General features: G+C 46.2%; 5 protein-coding genes across 7 annotated transcripts in view; 3 read left to right on the forward strand and 2 right to left on the reverse strand.

The window, feature by feature from the left end:
- The window catches only part of LOC126576987 (uncharacterized), a 92,793-nt gene extending 89,049 nt beyond the window's left edge, over positions 1-3,744 (forward strand). For both annotated transcript variants that reach the window (XM_050238330.1, XM_050238331.1), the window contains one exon: positions 1-3,744. This exon is cut by the window's left edge and continues 640 nt beyond it. The gene's annotated coding sequence lies outside the window, so the exon portion shown is untranslated.
- Positions 3,745-7,308: 3,564 nt separating this feature from the next.
- On the forward strand, positions 7,309-15,997 carry LOC126574269 (anoctamin-5). Its single transcript, XM_050234348.1, has 12 exons — positions 7,309-7,671; positions 9,888-10,477; positions 10,696-11,077; positions 12,129-12,434; positions 12,502-13,455; positions 13,523-13,687; positions 13,752-14,065; positions 14,154-14,293; positions 14,362-14,567; positions 14,637-14,742; positions 14,835-15,203; positions 15,472-15,997. The coding sequence occupies exons 1-12, from the start codon at positions 7,309-7,311 to the stop codon at positions 15,588-15,590; spliced, it is 4,014 nt and encodes a 1,337-aa protein (XP_050090305.1). The 3' UTR covers positions 15,591-15,997.
- A 111-nt stretch (positions 15,998-16,108) lies between these two features.
- On the reverse strand, positions 16,109-17,114 carry LOC126575206 (tubulin polyglutamylase complex subunit 2). Its single transcript, XM_050235784.1, has 3 exons — positions 16,995-17,114; positions 16,766-16,933; positions 16,109-16,698 (listed from the first exon to the last, which is right to left on the reverse strand). The coding sequence occupies exons 1-3, from the start codon at positions 17,068-17,070 to the stop codon at positions 16,109-16,111; spliced, it is 834 nt and encodes a 277-aa protein (XP_050091741.1). The 5' UTR covers positions 17,071-17,114.
- A 531-nt stretch (positions 17,115-17,645) lies between these two features.
- Positions 17,646-19,943, forward strand: LOC126575208 (cAMP-regulated phosphoprotein 19). Its single transcript, XM_050235787.1, has 3 exons — positions 17,646-17,800; positions 18,486-18,609; positions 18,677-19,943. Exons 2-3 carry the CDS (start codon positions 18,532-18,534, stop codon positions 18,995-18,997), a joined length of 399 nt encoding a protein of 132 aa, XP_050091744.1. The 5' UTR covers positions 17,646-17,800; positions 18,486-18,531; the 3' UTR covers positions 18,998-19,943.
- Positions 19,944-19,997: 54 nt separating this feature from the next.
- Positions 19,998-20,000, reverse strand: part of LOC126575207 (viral IAP-associated factor homolog) — a 1,091-nt gene continuing 1,088 nt past the window's right edge. For both annotated transcript variants that reach the window (XM_050235785.1, XM_050235786.1), the window contains exon 2: positions 19,998-20,000. This exon is cut by the window's right edge. The gene's annotated coding sequence lies outside the window, so the exon portion shown is untranslated.

Consider the following 20,000-nt stretch of genomic DNA (forward strand, 5'->3'; position numbering starts at 1 on the left):
AACTACCAGGAAAGCACGGTATGCGCCACGAAGCTGAAGTTAACAGAGCGTGAAGGCGTGACACGGTCATGTTTTTCCGCAAATCTGCAACACCAGAGAGCCGTGATCGGCGATCGGCTGGTGCATGACATTGTTGGTCGAAGCAAAGCTCTGCGCAATGCCTGCAATACAATCCGCATATGCGTACAGCACCGGAAGTGTCCAATTGCAGTGCAAAGAGAGAGAGAAACAGAGAGAGAAAGTAGTGAAAAAAAGTTGGAGGCAAACCAAGAACATGAAATCAAAAACCCCCAAAACACACTTTTATCACACCCCGTCGGTGCAATCGCGCGCATCACGACGATTGAAGAAGAGGAAGAAGAAGAGAAGCAGATTGTGAGCGAAGGCAGGCGCCAGGCGTAAACTGTATAATTTTGTTGTGACGACGCAAAGACACACATCACACAAGCCAGAACAAAATAATGCTGTGAAACTTATCGATGATATGCCTGCCTGTTAGCGACGAGGCTTCCTCGAGCGCTCAACATTTGGCAAAACCATTTAGTCTCAACTAAGTTCCCCTGGACTCCTGGAGAGAGAGAGAGAGAAAGAGGTGTCCCAGGTAATTCCCCCCCCCCCCCCCTTTCAATCCGTAGCTCCGTATGCAAACATTTAAGGCGGGGGAGGTGACATGCCAAGGTGTTAATCTCTAGTGTTGCGATGCGCTTTTAGAACGGATAGCATAGCGTTCGTTACACTGTTACAATCCGTTAGCATTATTACTCGTTGTTTTTTTTTTTGTTTTTTTTTTTACTGGCCCTTCCTCCTCGTTCCCCGTTTATTAGGCTTGTATTTGTCGAGAAGGTTACCTGTTTGTGAGTCTTAACGTGTTCGATTGTTCGATGTAAATGGTAACAAAAGAAGAGGAGGGAGAGGGGGCGGAGGAACCCAGGGCTATTGGTACTATTGCAAAACGCTTCTAGTCACAGAGTCAGCGAATTGATGGTGGTAAGCTCTAGGTATGGCCGTTCACTGTACATAAACCGTTGCACAATACGTTGGTTGCATTTCCTTCCTTCTGTGGCTTCTCCGTGGCAGAAAAGCTCAGCACTGTAGGTGTTCTGTTGTGCCGCGAGTGTACACAATGAAGGTGCAAATAAGCAGACCGGTTAGAAGCTATTGTCTACAGTGCAAAAGGCTGTAATCCCGATCCCTGTGCAATTTGGTTGTTTTAGAGAGAACCCTGGAATGATGATTCCATCTGTTTTACATCTCTTTACACTCAATGTCCCATGATGTCTGCATGATAGCCTCGTTCTATGTCAAAACACACGCAATGTACAAACTCCTTTAAGACAAAGCTCACCGCGGATCCCCCAAAACCATGCGAAGGGTGCTATTCGCTATACGCTAGCCGATCGATCGGTCGTGGTTGGTGCGAAAGTTGGCGCACCAAGGGAGAACCGATTAATTAGAATCACTTTTTATTGTAGTACCTAATACCTTGCACCGAAAAGGTACGGCGTAGATCCACGCCAATATATTTGTAGCTGTTTTAGAAACAATCTCATACTCTACGTCGTCGGCCATTGGCTAGGGTTAGGGGCAGGCAGTAAGAAGTGGCTTACGACGAGATCCGCTCAGCTAATCTAAATAACATCGGCCGAAGATGAAAGTGAGGATTGTAAAGCGGAAAGCCTTTGGTGGAATGTTGTTTGTAAATTGTGTTTGTGTTCCAACTCGTGTGACCGCGAGCAGGGATTGAATTATTATCGGCGACTAAGCTAGCGGCTCTCCCTTTTACTCCCGTCGCACTCGCCTCAACCAAACTGAGGATGAGGATTTTGAAAGAAAAAGCAATAATCGTTTTAACCACCAGACCAGGGTGTTGGTAATTTTTAGCGATAACTCTACGGTGGTGCTGCTGCAAAAACACACCACAAATAGAGGTGTGAAAGGGGAAAAGAGGAAAGAGGCTAGCACAGGGCTAACAATACAACAGCAAGCTCCTTTGATTAGTTTAAGCTGGTTGGAAATACCCTGGAACACGGAACAATGTTTATACTGGCCGGCGATGAGACTTAGGGAATGGACGGACGATTAGCACGGAGTAATGATAATTTGCAACGCATTTTTGGGTGTTCTAGCTCTTATCTTGGTCTTACCGGGGCCGAGACCGGTTTTATCGCGCGTATATCAAAAACCTTTAGGTTATAACTGAACGAAGGACAAATCAAGCGAGCATTCCCCGAGCGAACGAGCGAGCGAGCGAGCGTTTGGCGTTATGGTGCGACTACTTGACTACTTCTGTGAAAAAAATAAAACGGCTCTAAGTAGACATTTTTAATACTAAATAGTTTAAATTAAAAAAACAACAACAACCGTTTGTGGAGAGTTTGCGCCGTTTTGGGCCCGATGCTGTCATCATTCCTTCGAGGAGGAGGATTTCGATGAATCCAAATCCGGGATTTAGGTTTAGCGCGAGAAACATCCACTGGTAGATTAACGGTTAATAATAATGGTTAGCGTGTGCAGCGGCAAAGCAAACGTTGGTTTAACCTCTACCACTCTCTTGCTCTGTAGTATTGAGGGGGCGCTGAGATCTATTTTAAAATAATAAAATAAAAAACAGATTAACAATTATATTTATAACGGAGACAAGGGAGGAAGGTAGAGCGAGAGAGATAGCGAGCAAAGGTCAAATTTATGTAGGGTTTAGTTCGATCAACGAACGGCCAATCATGCGCAACACATTACAGTTGATTGAGAGTTGATTGTAAAATTTGAAACAGTTTTAATGCCCGGCCTCAGCGCTGGCCAGTAGTAGATAGAGAGTACTGTCTCTCTTTCTCTCACGTACGTTTATTGCAAGCAGCTTGCATGCTTGCAGGATTCATGAAATGCAATTTTTGTGTTCGATTCGTTCACTTTTGTTTGTTTTTTTCCTAGACTGCGCACCTAATTATATCCAGCACGTAAAGTGTTGACCAACTCGGTGCACGGTGGTTCGCATGGCACATCATTTGTTTGACAATCATTTGACGTTAAACGTTACTTCTTGAATAGTTGCTTTCTGAGCCACACACAGAAACACATTACGCTTAGCACTTTCAATCAATCCTACATGCATCCTAATTTAACGTACTAATCCTGTTTAAAGTATTTCATGAGATTCACAAATTGTTTGAAACAAATAGACCTTTCTTCTCCTTCGAATCGAGCTCATTTGTTCAGTTCGTTTGCGCTGCGTTGCTACACCGCACCGTTGTGGTGGCCAACATGCACGCTAAAACGCTACGCACGCTTAAACAATTCAATGAAAAGTGCTTTACATTAAACATTACCCAGATAAATAGCTAGCACGACTGGCGAAGGGCGACACAGTGAGGCAAGGCAAAGGCTGCGAGCCAATTAACCAAAGAGAAGCGGTCCTTAGAACCAACCAAAACGAACCACACCGAGGAACAGGTGGAAAGGCTAGGCCCTGGCTAGTGGAGCGCGTATTCGTTTGCTCGTTCACCGGCATTCCCTAGAGTATTAGTAGCGATATATAAATATATAGAGGGATGACGCGAGGCGTGGTTGGGTTTTTTTTGTGGGAAATAAAGCAAAACAAAGCGAAGCAAACAAAAACTAAAACGAAAAACAAAAAAAAACACACACAAAATATCCTTCATCCTGGCTCGCGCGCATCCGTGCCGAGAGCGTAAAGGTGGGTAAGCGTTTCTTTCTAAATCTGTCAAATAAAAAAAAAACCAAACCATTTTAATGTGGACAAACCAGAGCGGAATGCATTCCGAAAATGGGACGGCAAGAGCTCGATCTCGACGCCGCGATGACGGCGAACTAGCGAGCGCGCGAAATCACAAATTTGCAATGTTTGTGTAAGTAACTGATAATGCCCGGATCGTGCGTGTCCGTGTGTTCGTCTGTATGTGTGATTGTATGGATATGCGTGCGTGAGTGTGTGCGTGTGTGAGTAAGTGTGTACAGTTTTGTAAGGATACTCAACCAAACCATAAGGATACATCATTAAAGGAAAACCTAAAGAGTCTAATAAATCAATAGTAGCGTATAAGGCGAGCGGCGATGGTAGAACGAAAACGAAAGCATGCAAAATGCAAATGCTATATACAAGTACATTCATATATATACACACATCATACCTATACTTATACAAATAGATAATTTATCATCTATTTAGGCTTACATATATTTACATTAAAATCAAATCGGAAACTAATCAAATCAAATCTATTTGAGAGCGGTAGCGCGCGAAAAACCCCATTACCACACACCTTCCCCCTTTTTCCCACAAGGCCACCAAAAAAAAACTAATTATATCAGAGTAGCGCAGAGGATAGGAGAGGAGACAAAACTGAAACACCGGAACGGCAGAATTTTGGGCTTTGACAACAGTTTTTTTTTTGGAGAAACGAGCTACAAATTGGAAGCAAATCTTCGACAGCGAGAAAAAGAAATTAAACGTTTTGTTTTTTTAAAATTGGCTCATCGGTGGATGTACTACTATAAACAAACTGTAAATTTACTTCAGAACACTTACACTATTTGGCTCTATTAACCAGCTTTAAGCGAAAAGAACCAGAGAGCAAACACAGTAGCGAACGTGAAAAAGGAGACAAACGAAGCAACCAGCGATTTACAAAAAAAAATGCAAAACGGCTCCGAGAGTTAGCTGCACGTTAGCTGCGTGCGCAACGCAACGGCAAGAGAGAACACATTTTAATCCGACGACCCCTTCCTACAAATTTAATCCCGACGGGGGGACAGTGTTGTACAAATTTTGTGTCACGGAATCAACGAAACGAAAGGACGCGTGCGTTTAAATTTGAATTTGAAGCAAGCTCAAGCTCCTTAAAAGGTAAAAGGCTCACGCACCATCAAGCGCCAGCATCAGCTGCTAGGCGAGAAAGGGGAATTTTGAAGTGTAATTTTGTGATGGCCACGGCCACCATGCAGACACAAAACCGGTCGCCCCGGTTCGAAGTCGAACCAACCTATCAAAACAGCAAAAGATTCAACGGAAATTCTGTTTCAAAAGCAAACATCCCGCAGCCATAACCGCAAGTAGTAGAGAATCGAAAGCAAATCTAGAGTGCGTGCGAGAGAACCAAACGGTAGCGAGCAGCGATAGGCAAGAGAGCGCAGGGTGAATGCAGTGTAAAGAAAAACTTGAAACCGAATAAATAAAAACCGAACGCAACCAATTGAATTGGAAATCGTTTTCCCCGCCTCCCCTCCCCGGCTGGTATGATGCCGGTCGATTAATTTTTCCTTTGTTTTTTTTGTGTTTTGTTTTTAGTTTGTTTCTTCCACTCCGAAACATGTAACCGGGATGGACTTGACGTGAAGTTCAATCCGGAAGCTTCTTCAAACAACGCGACGACGACGACGACGACGGCGGCGAGGAAACGAACAACGAAGGTTGGTACACTGGCAAATGGGGTGGCCAAATACGCAAATAGACTTAACCCCTTTCCAGCTCCAGCAAAGGGGAATCGGATCGGGGAATCACATCACAGTATCCTGTGATCCAGCTCCCACTGGGGGGGGGGGGGGAGGTGGGAGCGCATTTGAAGAGCTTGAACATCATAAAAAAGTAAATTACCCTCGCTCTCCCTGGCACATATGGTAGCCACCAAGCACTGGGATCCACAAATGTATCCCACCCACCTCCCACCCATGGTATCTCGTCCTATAGGTCATGGCGTAGTCCCCCCTATTTGTGGTGCTTGTAGCGAGTCAGTCGAGTTCGCCGGGTCTTGCAGGTAGCGTCGCTCAGCGGCTGAATGTTAATTAGTTCAGGGACCCGGCCCGGGACCTCTGGGTCCTCAGTATTCCCGAAGTGATCCTTAGATCCGAATTGGATTTGCTTGTTTAACGGGAAAGGGCGCTCCCACAGTGTGCGGCATTTAAAAATACACCCCAAAGGAACGAGAACAGACCTGGTGCAACTTTTAGCTAGCAAACGCATCACCACGACGCGATGGAAAAGGACACAGCACGGTGGCTGAAGTGTTGACGTAGCCCGTACAGACGAACTCACTTCCATTACTTATTCACGATCAAATCGAACCCGATCGATCGATACACACGCGCGCACCTATTCCGATACGGAAGGGAATAAAGGGAGCTGGGCTTGAAGGTCCTCGCCGCCACGTGGTAGCCACGCGAAACGCGGTCACGCACTAGCTATCATTCAGCGGCACATCGGCGCAAGGTGGCGAGCGAGAAGGACGCGCAGTGGTGCAAGAGCTCCATCACCTTCTGGAGCTGGAATCAATGACGAAAGCACTCGGTATCGATTCAAAAAGGCGTATCGAACGCGGTCATATCGTTGTCGTCAGTACGGGAGTATCCATTACGGGCCAACAAGGGGGGAAAGGGGAGTCTAATTGCTCCGTGCCCGAGGAATACTGTGACCGCGACCATGCCACACCACGCCACAACACGCTGGACGTCCCTGTTTCGATGACCACCATCACGATGACCACAACGGGCACACCAACGGGGACCTTCAGTTGCACGGTGATGGTCTAACGAGTTGCACGTGGACTAGCGGAGTACTGCCTTGGACCAAGCCACACATGTGTGGCCTCTACGTCACGCATCCGTCACACGAACGTTCAGTGCGTCCAGTGGATCACCCTTTAGGCCGTTCAGTGGTCAGTGATTAGAGGTTGCAGTAACGGCAAACTTGGTGCGTTGCGTGCCAATGCAGCATTCGCAATCACTCAAGGACTGTGCAAAGTGTGCCAAAGCAGTCTCAAGGCTCCTCGGATTAGATTACAGAACTGACCGGAACTGACCTAAGACCTGGATTAAATCGGGGAGAAAAATGGCTCCAAAGTTGGTTTCATAATGAAAGTTGTGTCTCTTGCTGGTCCATACAGCGAGTACCAGCCGCTTGAAACCGTTGGCAGATGACTCCGTTCACCGATCGATACGCGCGTGAATGATTAATGCAGTAAATGCAACCCGGTTGCCCGCCCGTCCGCCCGCCAACCGGGTTTAGTGTGTGCGGGGAAATGGTGTAGTACACTCGGCTCGACTCGATACTCGGTGCACTCGGTTGCATTCTGGTGGACCGGGTGGCGAGTGCAGCTTTAAGCTTGTGGTGATTGTGTGGTACTCTGTGAGAATTTGTTGAAGGATTCGCAAAGCACAAAGGAGTGATACAGCATGTGATAACAGATGAGCTTGAGATCCTCGGAAGTTGATGGAAGACGTAAACCTATCGCCTCCTTAAGGAGACAACCGTTTCTCCTGCAGTGATAAAAGTCCATTGTCGTCGTCATCGCTTTGTCGATGGCCAGCGCGCACGAGGGAACGAAAGAGGAACAACGTTCCGATGTGGAGGAGATTGTCGTACCGGACCGGTTAGCAGGTGGATCCAGCTCCAACTCCTTCGATGTGCTGCTACCAAACTGTGTTATCACGCGAGAAGAGGAGCAAACGACCAGCGGCAGTGGGAGCGGCAACAGCAGCACCGCCACCACCACCACCACCCATCGACGGTGGCACGACGACAACCAGCACGGCCACCGATCGCAAATCCACTCCAGTCCGGTCGGTACGACGGCAGTACGGCAACGGGGTACGGCAAGACGTACCTCGTGTTCGCGTGCAACCGGCGGTCCCTCGCTGGCCCGCTCTCCCCCCGATGTCACGGTAAGTAATGATCCACCCGCCGCCACCCGGTGCTGATGGAAGGACAGTGCTGTAATTGTGGGAAGAAAAATGGTTTTCGCATTCGCTGGTTTGCTGAATTCAAGATGAATTGGTGTGCCCCACCTGGGCACGGGAAGGAGCTGGTTGGTTGGGATTCGGCAAACACAGCAACAGCGGTTTGTTATCATTTATTTAACCATCTCTGAATAACGAATATTGGTGGACGATCGGTGGATGCGCCCCGGAGGTTTTTGATGAGTGTTCTCGTTGGTTTCTTCTACTTTGACTCTTGCACATGCAACAAAACCGCAACACTATTGTTTGCGTGTCGTGTTGCTTAACATTGTTGTTTAATTTGTTGAATGTACTTGTTGATATCTTTAAACAATACAAGTTCTTCGGCATCTGCAAATTATTTTCTTAATATTTTCGTTTGAAATTCATTTTCTACTCAATTTTATGCTTAAGGGGGGCTTAGGTATTTAATTTTGTTTTGTGGCACATATCTTTAATATTTTTCCTTAAATGCTGATCCTTTCAAGAACATTGTGTAATTCTTTTGGATCAATTGAAACAAAACTGACAAAGTTAAAGATTTTTGAAAATCCGCGTTTCATACAAGGCTCCATGTGCAGCACGCTACATTGAAGAGCGTTTCCCAAAACCAACGTTTTTAAAGTCGGTGTCCATCGTACCGTTAAAACTACAGGACGGATCATTATGAACGTTTTAACACATAAGTTTTTATTAAACAATTTTTATTAAATCTTCCATAAAATAGAACTAAATATTCTTCAAAAGTTGTTGTCAACAACATCGAAACATCGAAAATCGGTCTGTTTTTGGCCAGAAATTACCAAAGCCCCCTATTAATCTAATTGATCTCGTGCTTTTATTTTTTTATGTTTTTAATTATTCGTATATTTATAATTAAATTCTTTTAGCTAAGTTTAAAATTAGAGATATTCCTTTTCCACTTTTCTATGGTTTTACCAAGAATAAGATGAGAATTTTACAAAACTTTGGTCTCATACTACTGTAGGTATCATAAAATAATATTACAAGTTTTTAATAACGACGGCATCTTTAAAGGATGGAAACAATTGAAATAGCATAATTCGCATTGGTAGTGATTTGCCATTGTTGTTGCTTCAATTCACCCTTATTCGTGCATGGCAAATGTATATTTTTTTGATAATCTGTCACGATGACATCGAAGATGAGCGCAATGTTTACTCAAGGCACGACGAATAGCTGTGCTATTCCATGAAATGCTACCGTTTCATCATCAAGAACACAATGTAGAGCTATTTTGACAATTTACTTGACGTATTTACACAATTCAACAATCACTCAACCGAAAGTTCAATATTTGAAAGCGCGCTCCTACCTCTTTAGTACCGTGAGCATCCATCCGAAGCATAATTGTTCGGCTTAGTGGTGCACCATCCCTCTCCATCAATTACCCACAATTACAGAACCGCACACGCGGTCCGTCTATAATCGACGTACCCAGCACGAAAACCATGACCAGTAACCGCACGAGTACCCCAGGGGCCCCGCTGGAACACCCGCTGAGAGCTAATCATTGAGCGTGGCTTCAGTGGCTTGCCCTCTTCTTTTGGGGAACTAGGTCTCTAATATTGCCAATCACTCGAGGAAAGGATTGCGTGATTGTCAATTGGTGGCCTGTAAAAGTGAACAAGAATGCCGAGTCTTTACTATTTTTAATACTGCTCTTCGTGCATGCATATTTATGATTCGTGCGAACTGCGAACCCACCTGAGGTAACAGAAGGGTTATGTTAATGCCGATAAAATATCAATTAGCTTAGAAACTATTCTGTTGAGCTGGCGTTCTGTGAGCTCTGTTGGTATAAGGTTTGCCAAATTGATTTCGCACACTGTTTCTACGCAAGGAATTGTTCTTAAAAGACTCACTCGAAAGACACTCGCTTAAGCTAAAGGAAAATTTAGTTTCCCGCATGATCAAGAACTGAAATAGTAGTTTTAGTGTTGTGTTGGAGGACAATTGAACTATTGACGCTCTCCAATTGATTGATTGACTCCCCAGGCGCGGTATTTCCATTTTGATGACCTCCATATCGGAAGCCAATAATAATGACGCGCATCGGACACGCACACAGTAATTGCCGCGATACGTAATATCAATCTCCTAATTCCCCCCCTCCCCCAACCCCCTCCCTCCTTGTACAGATGAAACAGCAGCAACATCAAGCATTGATGCGCCACAGCACCGACAATTTGAGAGCTATTAATAATCACCACAAGCAACTGAACCGGGCAGGCTCAGCGAACGCGAACCGTACCGTCACCGACCGGCACGATCATCACGAGGCTTCATCCGATTGTTTCGGCTGCTTCCCGATGGCTCCGGTTGGTGTGACTGGCGCGGTTGGCACCGGTGACACTGGTTTAGGCAATCAGGGTAAGGCAAAGTATAGCAACCACCGTACAGCAACGGTGGCGAAGGAGAACAGTGGAGCTCGCCTCGATCAGTCCACCTCACAGGACAGCACAGCATCGCCCGGATCCGGAACCGTTCCATCGGCACCCACTCTGGAACTGACAATCGATACCGAGCCGGTGCCCGTGGTGGTGAATGGTGGCCTAGGGACGGTCAGTCCGGCGAATGCTGAGTTTCTCGATAAGCTCCCACAGCTGGAGGACATCATGGAGAGCCCACTGCTGAAGACACCGGTCGAGAAGTGGCTCCAGACGGAGGATAGATTGTCGAGACGAGAGGACAGTTCTACAAATTACGCTAACGAAGAACCTGTTCGCAGGTAAAATGCTTCCAAGTCTGTTTCGCATGTTTTTTTTCCATCGTCGTTTTGTTTATGTAGTGTGAATGTAGTTTGTAGTGTTGTAATGCCTTAACACAAAATTTCCGGCAGCAAAACTGTGATCCAGATACTCGATGCTACGAATACCAATTGGCCGTCCGTGTTTTTGGTGTGTGTTGTTGTGTATTAACTCAAAAATCGAAATCACACATTCCCAGTCCCGATCTTTACAGCAGTCTGTTCGGTCCGAAGATCAGTGCCAGCGAGAACATCCCCGGTACCCCGATGGACACTCCGGATATCGTGTCGGAGTTTAACAAAAGCTTCAACTCCAGCACGGCGAGCATCATCAATGAGAGGCGCCGTTCCTCGACCAAGCTACTGACGGTGATGGGTACGGAGCGCCAGACCAGCGACACCGTGGTGGCAGGGGCTTCCTCGTTTCCGAACTGTGAGCGTGACTCCGTGGCCACCGATGGAAGTGCGATGCCGGAGAAAAATAGTTCTCTCGGCCGGAGCAGTCTGCGCAATTTGCTGAAGCTACGTAAAGCGTCCGACCAGTCACAGGACACGCGCCGTTCGAGCCAGCAAGACAAAGAGGTAAGGAATGGGCACACAGTACAGTTGCTGTGGGAACACGGTATTAAGCTGCCGAATAAGCTTACTGAAAATTGATCATTTCGTTGTTTTATAAATCTACAATAATACACTTAGAGGAACCAACGTGCTATCTATCAATAGAAATCGTACAACTAAACACATTTTCTATGGAAATATTTTACGGATTATCTTAGCCCAAAGTTACTGCACACCTTCCAAGTCTTCCCTAACACGAACCATTGCTGAGATTAGAAGGTAGAGAGCTGCCAAAAATAGATTTATTGGAAAAAAGGGAATTGACACCACAGGGTGGCATTCGATTAGGAAGAGATATTTTTGGGAATTAGTACGTCATCATACTCCACACCCTGTGTGCCTATAAAATCTTTTTCCAATATCTTAGGACTACACTTCCATCGAGCTCAGCGATTAGTAAAATATTTAGCGGTGAGGGTGTCTTCAAGGACAAACGTAGCGTCCAACTATAATTTTAATCCAACCTACCCTTAGATCAGAGGCCACGTTTCGGCGTGTATATGTATGTTAAGTTTACTCATTAATTTAATGTTCTATGTAATTTTATTCTGTCCATATGTTGGAATTAGTGTTATATCTGCAATGAAGGTAGCGTTCGAAAAATGGAATGAAGAATAATTTTTTCAACATTCACCACATAATGGAATTTTAAAATTTGTGGGTTATTTAACGATTTAAATTTCTATTACCACTTCTTGAAAATAAGCAATTTGATTGATGTAGATATTTTTTTTTTTTTATCTAAATTTCGATTTCAAATGTACAAATTTTACCGACTACCTGGCGCCTCCATCATAGAATTTCGGCAACGGATCTACATGATTTCGTTTTCCTGGCGCGGTGACCAGTTTTGGAATTTGATTCTTAATTAATTAATTAACTCTTTCCCTCTCTGCCCACAAACCCTGGCGTTACTTTCTTCTCTGCCCCTCTTCTGCCCCTATGTTAATATGAGTTTGAAACCCCTGCCTTAGCCTAATCATCCTTATCCTATCTCTCTATTCACTGCATACAGGGTTTGGACCCGGAGTCACTCATGTTCCGTGATGGTAGACGTAAAATCGACATGATACTCTGCTACGAGGAGGACGACCAAGGAGTGATGACCGAAGAGGAAGCTCTGAAACGCCACCAGCGGAAGCTCTTTCACGAAAATCTCGTCCGCGAAGGGCTGGAAATTGAGGTGGAAGATAAAGCGCAGGCGTTCGACGGGAAAACGTACTTTGTGAAGATTCACATTCCTTGGCGCACGGAGTCACGGTACGCGGAGGTGATGAATCTGAAGCTACCGGTCAAGCGCTTCATAACCATCAGCGTGAAGGTAAGTCTACTCGGTGTGTAAAGGAACTTCTGGAACTGCATTAAACACTGTCCACATTATTTGCCAGGAAGAGGAAACTGCCCTGCGCCGTCAGCAAAACAAAATCCTTGGTTATTGGAACCGGCTGGTGTCGCTGACCGAGTACAACCATGGACGGATCGAGAAGGAACCCTCGTTCTATTCCGCTACAGCGAGCGGTAATCCGGAGGAACAGTTCATTGTGAAGGATCGCTGCACATCCTACACGAGCGCCCAGCGCAGTCAGATTGTGATGCAGATCCTGATGCGAACGCGGTTCGACGAAACGGAGAAAGTGAACAACGTTGGCATTCGGCGACTCCTGAACGATGGTACCTATCTGGCGTGCTTCCCACTGCACGAGGGACGTTACGATAGGGACCACTCGTCCGGAGCGCTGTTCGATCGTCGGCTCCTCTACCTCGAGTGGGCCCGACCGATCAAGTGGTACAAAAAGCAACCACTCTGCTTGGTGCGGAAGTACTTTGGCGATAAAATCGGACTGTACTTCTGTTGGCTCGGTTTCTACACGAAGATGCTGTACGCACCGGCGATCGTTGGATTGTTTTGCTTTCTGTACGGACTCGCATCGATGGATTCGAGCGATAACATCCCGACGAAGGAAATCTGTGATGTGAATGGACCGGGCAAGATCGTTCTGTGTCCCCTGTGCGATCAAGCGTGCAGCTATCAGCAGCTACACGATTCGTGCTTCTTCGCACAGCTCACCTACCTGTTCGACAATCCTTCGACCGTGTTTTTCGCCATATTCATGTCGTTCTGGGCCACCACCTTCCTGGAGCTGTGGAAACGGAAGCAATCGGTGCTGGTGTGGGAGTGGGATTTGCAGAACATTGAGAACGAGGAAGACATGCGGCCCGAGTTCGAGACCACCGTCAAAACGTTCCGCATCAATCCGGTGACGCGCGAGAAGGAACCGTACATGCCGACGTGGACTAGGGCGTTGCGGTTTATCATGACATCGAGTGCCGTGCTGTTTATGGTAAGGAGTGAACGCTCCGGAGCATGTTGCCGGTTAGTCCTGATGATCGAATTGGGTTCGTTTACAGATTTCAATTGTACTCGGAGCAGTTTTGGGAACGATCATCTACCGAGTTTCGTTAGTCTCGGTAATTTATAGCGGCGGAGGTTCGTTCTTCCGGACGCACTCCAAACTGTTCACCACGATGACGGCTGCGCTTATTAATCTTACCATCATCATGATTCTAACACGGGTAGGTATGAATAAACAGTGATCCAACTTCCCCTTTCGAGTAACAAAGAATCTCTTTCTTCCAGATATACCACAAGCTAGCTCTCTATCTGACCAACATGGAAAACCCTCGGACACAGACGGAGTACGAGGATTCGTATACGGTCAAAATATTCGTCTTTGAGTTTATGAACTTCTACAGTTCCCTCATCTACATAGCGTTCTTCAAAGGACGCTTCTACGATTATCCCGGAGATGACGTTGCGAGAAAGAGTGAGTTTCTGCGGTTAAAGGGAGACATCTGTGATCCGGCCGGATGCCTGAGCGAACTCTGTATACAGCTGGCGATCATTATGGTGGGCAAACAGTGTTGGAACAACTTTATGGAATACTTTTTCCCGTACGTGCTCGATCGACTTGTGGTGTGATGTGCAGGAACAGTGCCATGTAACAGTGTGCCATTGCTTTTGCTCTTTCTCTCATTGCAGTGCATTCTATAACTGGTGGCGCCAACGCAAACACAAACAGCTCACCAAGGACGAAACGCATTTGCATATGGCCTGGGAACAAGATTATCATTTGCAGGATCCAGGAAGACTCGCCCTGTTCGATGAGTATCTTGAGATGAGTAAGTGACAAAGTGAATTTGTTGCCGTTAATTAATTGTAACGAACTAATGCTGTCTTCTTCTTTCAGTTGTGCAATACGGATTTGTAACATTGTTTGTGGCAGCATTCCCGTTGGCACCATTGTTTGCGCTGCTGAACAATATTGCGGAAATCCGGCTCGATGCGTACAAGATGGTTACCCAATCAAGGCGTCCGCTCGCTGAGAGGGTGGAAGACATTGGCGCTTGGTATGGCATTCTGAAGATCATAACGTACACTGCGGTAGTGTCGAATGTAAGTTGTAAGTCTGGTGGTGAATTTAGAGCATGAAATGAACACTGACAACATGTCTTTCTCCTGCAGGCATTTGTGATTGCTTACACGAGCGATTTCATTCCCCGAATGGTCTACAAGTACGTCTACAGTCCGCACTTTTCGTTGCACGGTTATATCGAGCACTCGTTGTCAAGTGAGTCATACAGTGATTATAGTGTCACGCAACCACGTACCGTTGAATTCTAACCCCCCCCCCCCCCCCCCTCTGAATCTACCCCTTGGTAGCATTCAACACGTCCGACTACAAGGAGGAATGGGGCACCAAAACCGAATCCGATCCGGATACGTGCCAGTACCGTGGTTACCGCAATGGGCCCGATGCTAACGAACAGTACGGACTGAGCCCGCACTACTGGCACGTGTTTGCCGCCCGTTTGGCGTTTGTGGTTATCTTCGAGCACATAGTGTTCGTGTTGACCGGCATTATGCAATTCATCATCCCCGACATCCCGATCGAGGTGAAAACACAGATCCAGCGGGAGCAGCTGCTGGCGAAGGAAGCCAAGTACCAGCATGGGCTGAAGAAGTCGCGCGAAACGGATTACGAGGAGATCCTGCACACGCTGCGGGAGCAGAGCAATAACAGCAGGCAAGGTAATCTCGGCAGAAGCCACTGGGAACACTAGAACACTACACTATCACACACCATTCTCTCGAACAAGTACCGAAGGTGAATAATTTACTGTGCTTGCTGTGTTTGTGTTGTACATATCTACTAGTTCCCATCATATTTCATTAGCTCTTAGATATTAGGAACGTACATAAAATCGAAAACTTGCATCTTTCTGCCACCGCTTGCTGTGTCGCAAAGAAAACGTTATAAATCTGGGAAAAAATCAACTTTTCTTCACATTCGTTCTAGGTATGCGTGGCAGTTGGGCTCGACGCCTTAGCCGGCTCAGCGATGGTCTAGATGCCCACGTGGACGTTCCCAACCGACCCCGGCACTCGTTAGAATCGACAGTTTGGGAAGTCACCTAGCATTAGCTTTGCAAGGCGCATATGTCTTTGTACGCGTACCGACATCGTGCATATAGCGCCTTTCTTTACCGAGTGCCTGTAGCCAGACCAGAGTGCAAGGGGCCTCAACTGTAGGGTTTGTTTGCGGACTATTTTCAACCTCGCAGGAGACAGATGTGCCTTACACCGGACGAGACTAGCATTTTAGCAATTTTGCAATCCATGCACGCAGTCAACGTGTGAACCACACATAGCGCACATACAATCCAAATACGTATCGTAAGAAGGTCTCTACCGATGTCACACATCAGGAGCCTTTGCCCTCTGCCAAGCCCTAGTATAGAGTGTGTTATTAAAAGATCCGCCCTTAAAGTACGTTTGCTAGACACTGTAAAATTTGTATATTTTACGAAAGTAGATATCGTGTATCAAACTCAAACTATTACAACTCAAAACCTACGAGAATCCTCCCCAAAAACCACTGTTGTGACAAAGCAGCGATTGCATGTAGCAGTAAAGAGAAGCCGGGTCTACATTAGCTAGTTATTTAGGCGCATTTTCTGGGTCTGGCGCGAGCATCGCAGTTTAGTCCGAAAAACGGCCGGATCCAGTACGTTGTAGGGGGGATTCTCGTTGATGCAGACGATGTTCTTGAGCCGCCGACAGTCGTTCCTTTCTAGGAGGTGCGGTGCAAGTAACAGAAACAGCTGCTCTGTCCACGCCGGAAGCCCACAGCTGGAAAAGCATAACTCCCAGTACGGCAACCCGAGATGTGCTATGCTCATACGGAGGTACTCCGTGAAAGACTCCGCCAGAAACTGCCAACGGAGTGAGTTGGTTTCGAGAAGGAATATCTTTGGTGTCGACGTTTCCGGTGTCTCATACACGAGGCACACCTTGGCCAGATTGGCTATGGTGCTGAGTTCGAAGATTTTGCTTCTCGAGTTAAGATTCAGATGATCTAGATGGCCGGAATTAAGATCTACGTAGTTTGACTGGCGGATGATTGGCGGTGCCGTTAAGGATGTGTTCGGACTCACGCTCAGGATGGTGTCGATATTATCCCGTACCAGTGTGATCTGGATGAGATGGGGAAAATGAATGTGGCCCACGCGCCGTACGTCGTTCGCTAGAATTGAAAGAAAAAGCAATATTTTTCAGCTGACTCCGCGTCACTCCATTCCATTCATTCTTACGCGAATACTGATAACTCCAGTAGAAGTTGAAGCCATCGGTGGAGAGGTAAAATCGTTTCATATCATCCGGCAGATACACGTTATGGCGCGATTCCCAGGCCGTAACTTGTGCCTTTTCGCACGGAAGCCGTTTCTCGAGAGTCACATTCGTGATGCGTGGAATGTTGTCTGAAAGCAAGAAAGGTTTACTGCACTTCGATTACTTTTCACGGAACTAAAAAGAACTTACTTAAAACTTTTGCCAAACCAAGAGAGAGCTTCTCGTAGAACATGTCTTCGGTGTCGCCGATTTTAAGCCCAGCCATGGTGTTTCTTCTACGCTGACCTTTGACCCAAACAACCAAGCAATCCACTCTTCTGCGATTCGTTGCTATGACGACCACCATTCGAAGTACCAGTGTTGGATAATTCTGATCTAAAGTAGCATGTACAGCAGCTCCAAATAAACGGCGAACTGTGACCCATTTTTCCATTTTTTTTACGAAAAGAAAACGAAACACGTTGTTCGCTACAAAGTGGAAGATGTGAAAAAGTGCAAAGTCATCAGAGAACTAATGTAAAATATGGTCAAAATACTCATCAATCGTCTTTTTAAATGATTATGCAGTCAAAGTCGGTACTTTAAAGGTATCTAAAATTGGACCTCTATATTAAAACTGTTTTCAGTTATTCATGGTCAAACTGTTGCAATTGCTTGGCGAATTAGTCCACCTTAAATTAAAATATCCAAACTCTTTCTACAAAATATCAAAAATTAAAATTCTCGAATTTTTTTTGTGATGCATGCCGCCTTACCTCCAGACGTACACCAGCCATATAACCACTTTACGGCTATTACTCAACCTCCATCTGAACCGTCTTTGCCTGGTTCCTTGGGGTGTTGGATCCGTTTCGAGGCGAACTGAAACGCGAGCTGTAAAGTAAAGGGGAAAAAAGTTACGCTACTGAAAACACTCCTTTCTGCGTTCTACAAAGTGAGGCAAAGTTGCTAAATTGAAACATTCTGCGGCCATCGTGAAAGGAGCGCACGGCAAAGTAAGTGAAAACGGTGTACGCCGTGGGCGAACTGCGTCGAGTTTGCGTCCCAAGCCGCCGCAAGGACCATGATGAAGATTCGCGAAAAAAATGCCTGCCAATCGCCAAGCCAGGGACACACCAGCGGCTGCAGCAGCCGGACCGTGCCAAACCCGCCGCATCCCTTGTGATGTTTTCGTTGTATCGTCGATGCGGTCAAGGATTCCAGCGATTGGCTGGGGAATATCTCTTCCTAAGCGGCATCACCGAAAAAAAAATGGAAACACGCTGAAAGCGATAAGGAGCGTTTGCTTGAGGCAAATAGAAGGAGGAAAAAAACAACGGAGCCGCAAAGAAAATTGAACATTTTGTGCCGATGGCGGTTGCTGATGGTGTTTCGAGGTCTCCCTGTGGACCCTTGGAATACCGTACCGTCATCTTGTTTTGTAACGCTTTGAGAGCGTTTGTAGCTCGCCGTGTGCAGTCGGGGAATAGATCAAGCAAACGTTTCAAGGATAACCTGATGCCTAGCCCCCAGAGCACCGCTGCTACTGGTGCTGCTGCGCTGTCGATGCTGGTGATGATGATGGACAGGCTCACTAGGGTGTTGCGTTGTTTCAATTGATAATCTTGCTTCTATTGTTATTTATTACATTTAATGTATTATAATAATAGGCACGACAATAATTGATTCTTTTCTCACTAGGACATATTATCTGGCGTGCTGATTTGTACCTCACTGCAGAGACATCATGAGTTCGGAAGAGAGCACAGATAAACAGCAGGCGACGGTGCTGACGGATGTGGCCGAAGATCAGCCAGTCGAGGAGGTACGTTGGCTGCGCAATCTCGAATGCAACGGAAATCGATTTACGTTTAGCAAAATCTACTTTCCAGACAACACAGCAAGAACAGCAACAATCAGTTATTGAGCTGGAAAAGCAGGAGGAAGAGAAAATGAAGGCCAAATACGGTACAAACGTTGGCCTGGGTGGTCCTCGTGGGCTCGGCGGACATTCGGCCTTCCTTCAGAAGCGTTTGCAGAAGGGCCAGAAGTACTTTGACTCCGGCGATTACCAGATGGCGAAGCAGAAGGGTGGTGGCGTGAAGCAGGTATTTGCCAACAAAGTCCCTACCGGTGAGGCGATACCAACGCCCGAGACGGTGCCGGTGCGGAAGACGTCTATCATTCAAACTTGCAACAAATTTCAAAGCTAAGTGCGACGCTCTGCTGTGTGGGAATGGTTGCTGCAAGCGTGCGAGGCTTGAGCTGAGCAGAAGGGGGTGGAAGTAATCCTTTTGGCGCTATATCATTATTTAGTTTCACTTCAATTCTACTTTGTATAGTATCGTTCCCCATAGCAGGAGTTTTCACGTCACACTTTCTTAGCTGTCTTACCAGAATTCATAAATAGTTGCACGGCATCCTAATGATGCCCTCCCCTCTCCTCAGATCCCGGTCCGCCTGCTTAGCATGCGGTTTTTTTTCTTCAAATTTCAAAGTAAACTCAATGGCAAATTGATTAGTTTCCATAGTAACTCTCCTTCCGCCACTCGAACCGAAGCGATTTCGCAACCACTGAGTCGCGTATGTTTCTTTGAGGAAATCCATTTTAATATAAGTTTTCCCATTCATTTGAACTAATGGTAAAAAAAAACATTTTCTTTTAATATTGGTAATGTACTTGTAAAATGGTAGTGAAGTAGTTGTGCGTGTATCCAGAGCGGACAGAAGAGACCCGTGAAAGCAGTACCCTTATACATGCATGATAAACGGAACGGGTTGGTTCCACAGTTTTTTGGCCAACGCTGTAAGTTGCGTGGCCATGCGAGTGGGTTTGTTTGTTGTGGTAGGCTGTGCGCTTCAGCGTGTTCAGCGCCGAAAAGGGTGCCGAATTGCAAGGAAGCCGAGAGCAGAATGGCTGGACCGCATGTAAAGAAGCGCAGAGCTGAGCAGAGGATGATAAAGATGATACGGTGGTTAGTGAAAGGATAGCTACAGAAATACACTCACGAATAAAACTGGTGGTAGAAGGTATTTTGTTAAGGATACTGACTATAGTGGTAAATTGTTAAAGAAGAAATACACGTACGAGTGCGGTGATAAATGCCAGAAAAAAGATATGTAAAATACAAACGCAATCTCGCGTCGCGCTAGAGCAGAGGTGCGTCTTTCATTCCACTCCGCAATCACAAAAAGATGGCTTTCTTTGTAAAGTTC

This window comes from Anopheles aquasalis, chromosome 3 (genome assembly GCF_943734665.1).
Source record: "Anopheles aquasalis chromosome 3, idAnoAquaMG_Q_19, whole genome shotgun sequence".
Lineage (NCBI taxonomy): Eukaryota > Metazoa > Arthropoda > Insecta > Diptera > Culicidae > Anopheles > Anopheles aquasalis.

What these genes read in the sequence shown, in the direction of transcription:
- LOC126575206 (XM_050235784.1), bottom strand. Translation starts at nt 17,070, where the DNA reads ATGGCTGGGCTTAAAATCGGCGACACCGAAGACATGTTCTACGAGAAG. An exon ending in TGGTTTGGCAAAAGTTTTAA is followed by an intron (nt 16,934 to 16,994) that starts GTAAGTTCTTTT and finishes TCTTGCTTTCAG; the next exon opens with ACAACATTCCACGCATCACG. An exon ending in CTGGAGTTATCAGTATTCGC is followed by an intron (nt 16,699 to 16,765) that starts GTAAGAATGAAT and finishes TTTCAATTCTAG; the next exon opens with CGAACGACGTACGGCGCGTG.
- LOC126574269 (XM_050234348.1), top strand. Translation starts at nt 7,309, where the DNA reads ATGGCCAGCGCGCACGAGGGAACGAAAGAGGAACAACGTTCCGATGTG. An exon ending in TTTATGGAATACTTTTTCCC is followed by an intron (nt 14,066 to 14,153) that starts GTACGTGCTCGA and finishes CTCTCATTGCAG; the next exon opens with TGCATTCTATAACTGGTGGC. An exon ending in TATCGAGCACTCGTTGTCAA is followed by an intron (nt 14,743 to 14,834) that starts GTGAGTCATACA and finishes ACCCCTTGGTAG; the next exon opens with CATTCAACACGTCCGACTAC.
- LOC126575208 (XM_050235787.1), top strand. Translation starts at nt 18,532, where the DNA reads ATGAGTTCGGAAGAGAGCACAGATAAACAGCAGGCGACGGTGCTGACG. An exon ending in AAGATCAGCCAGTCGAGGAG is followed by an intron (nt 18,610 to 18,676) that starts GTACGTTGGCTG and finishes TCTACTTTCCAG; the next exon opens with ACAACACAGCAAGAACAGCA.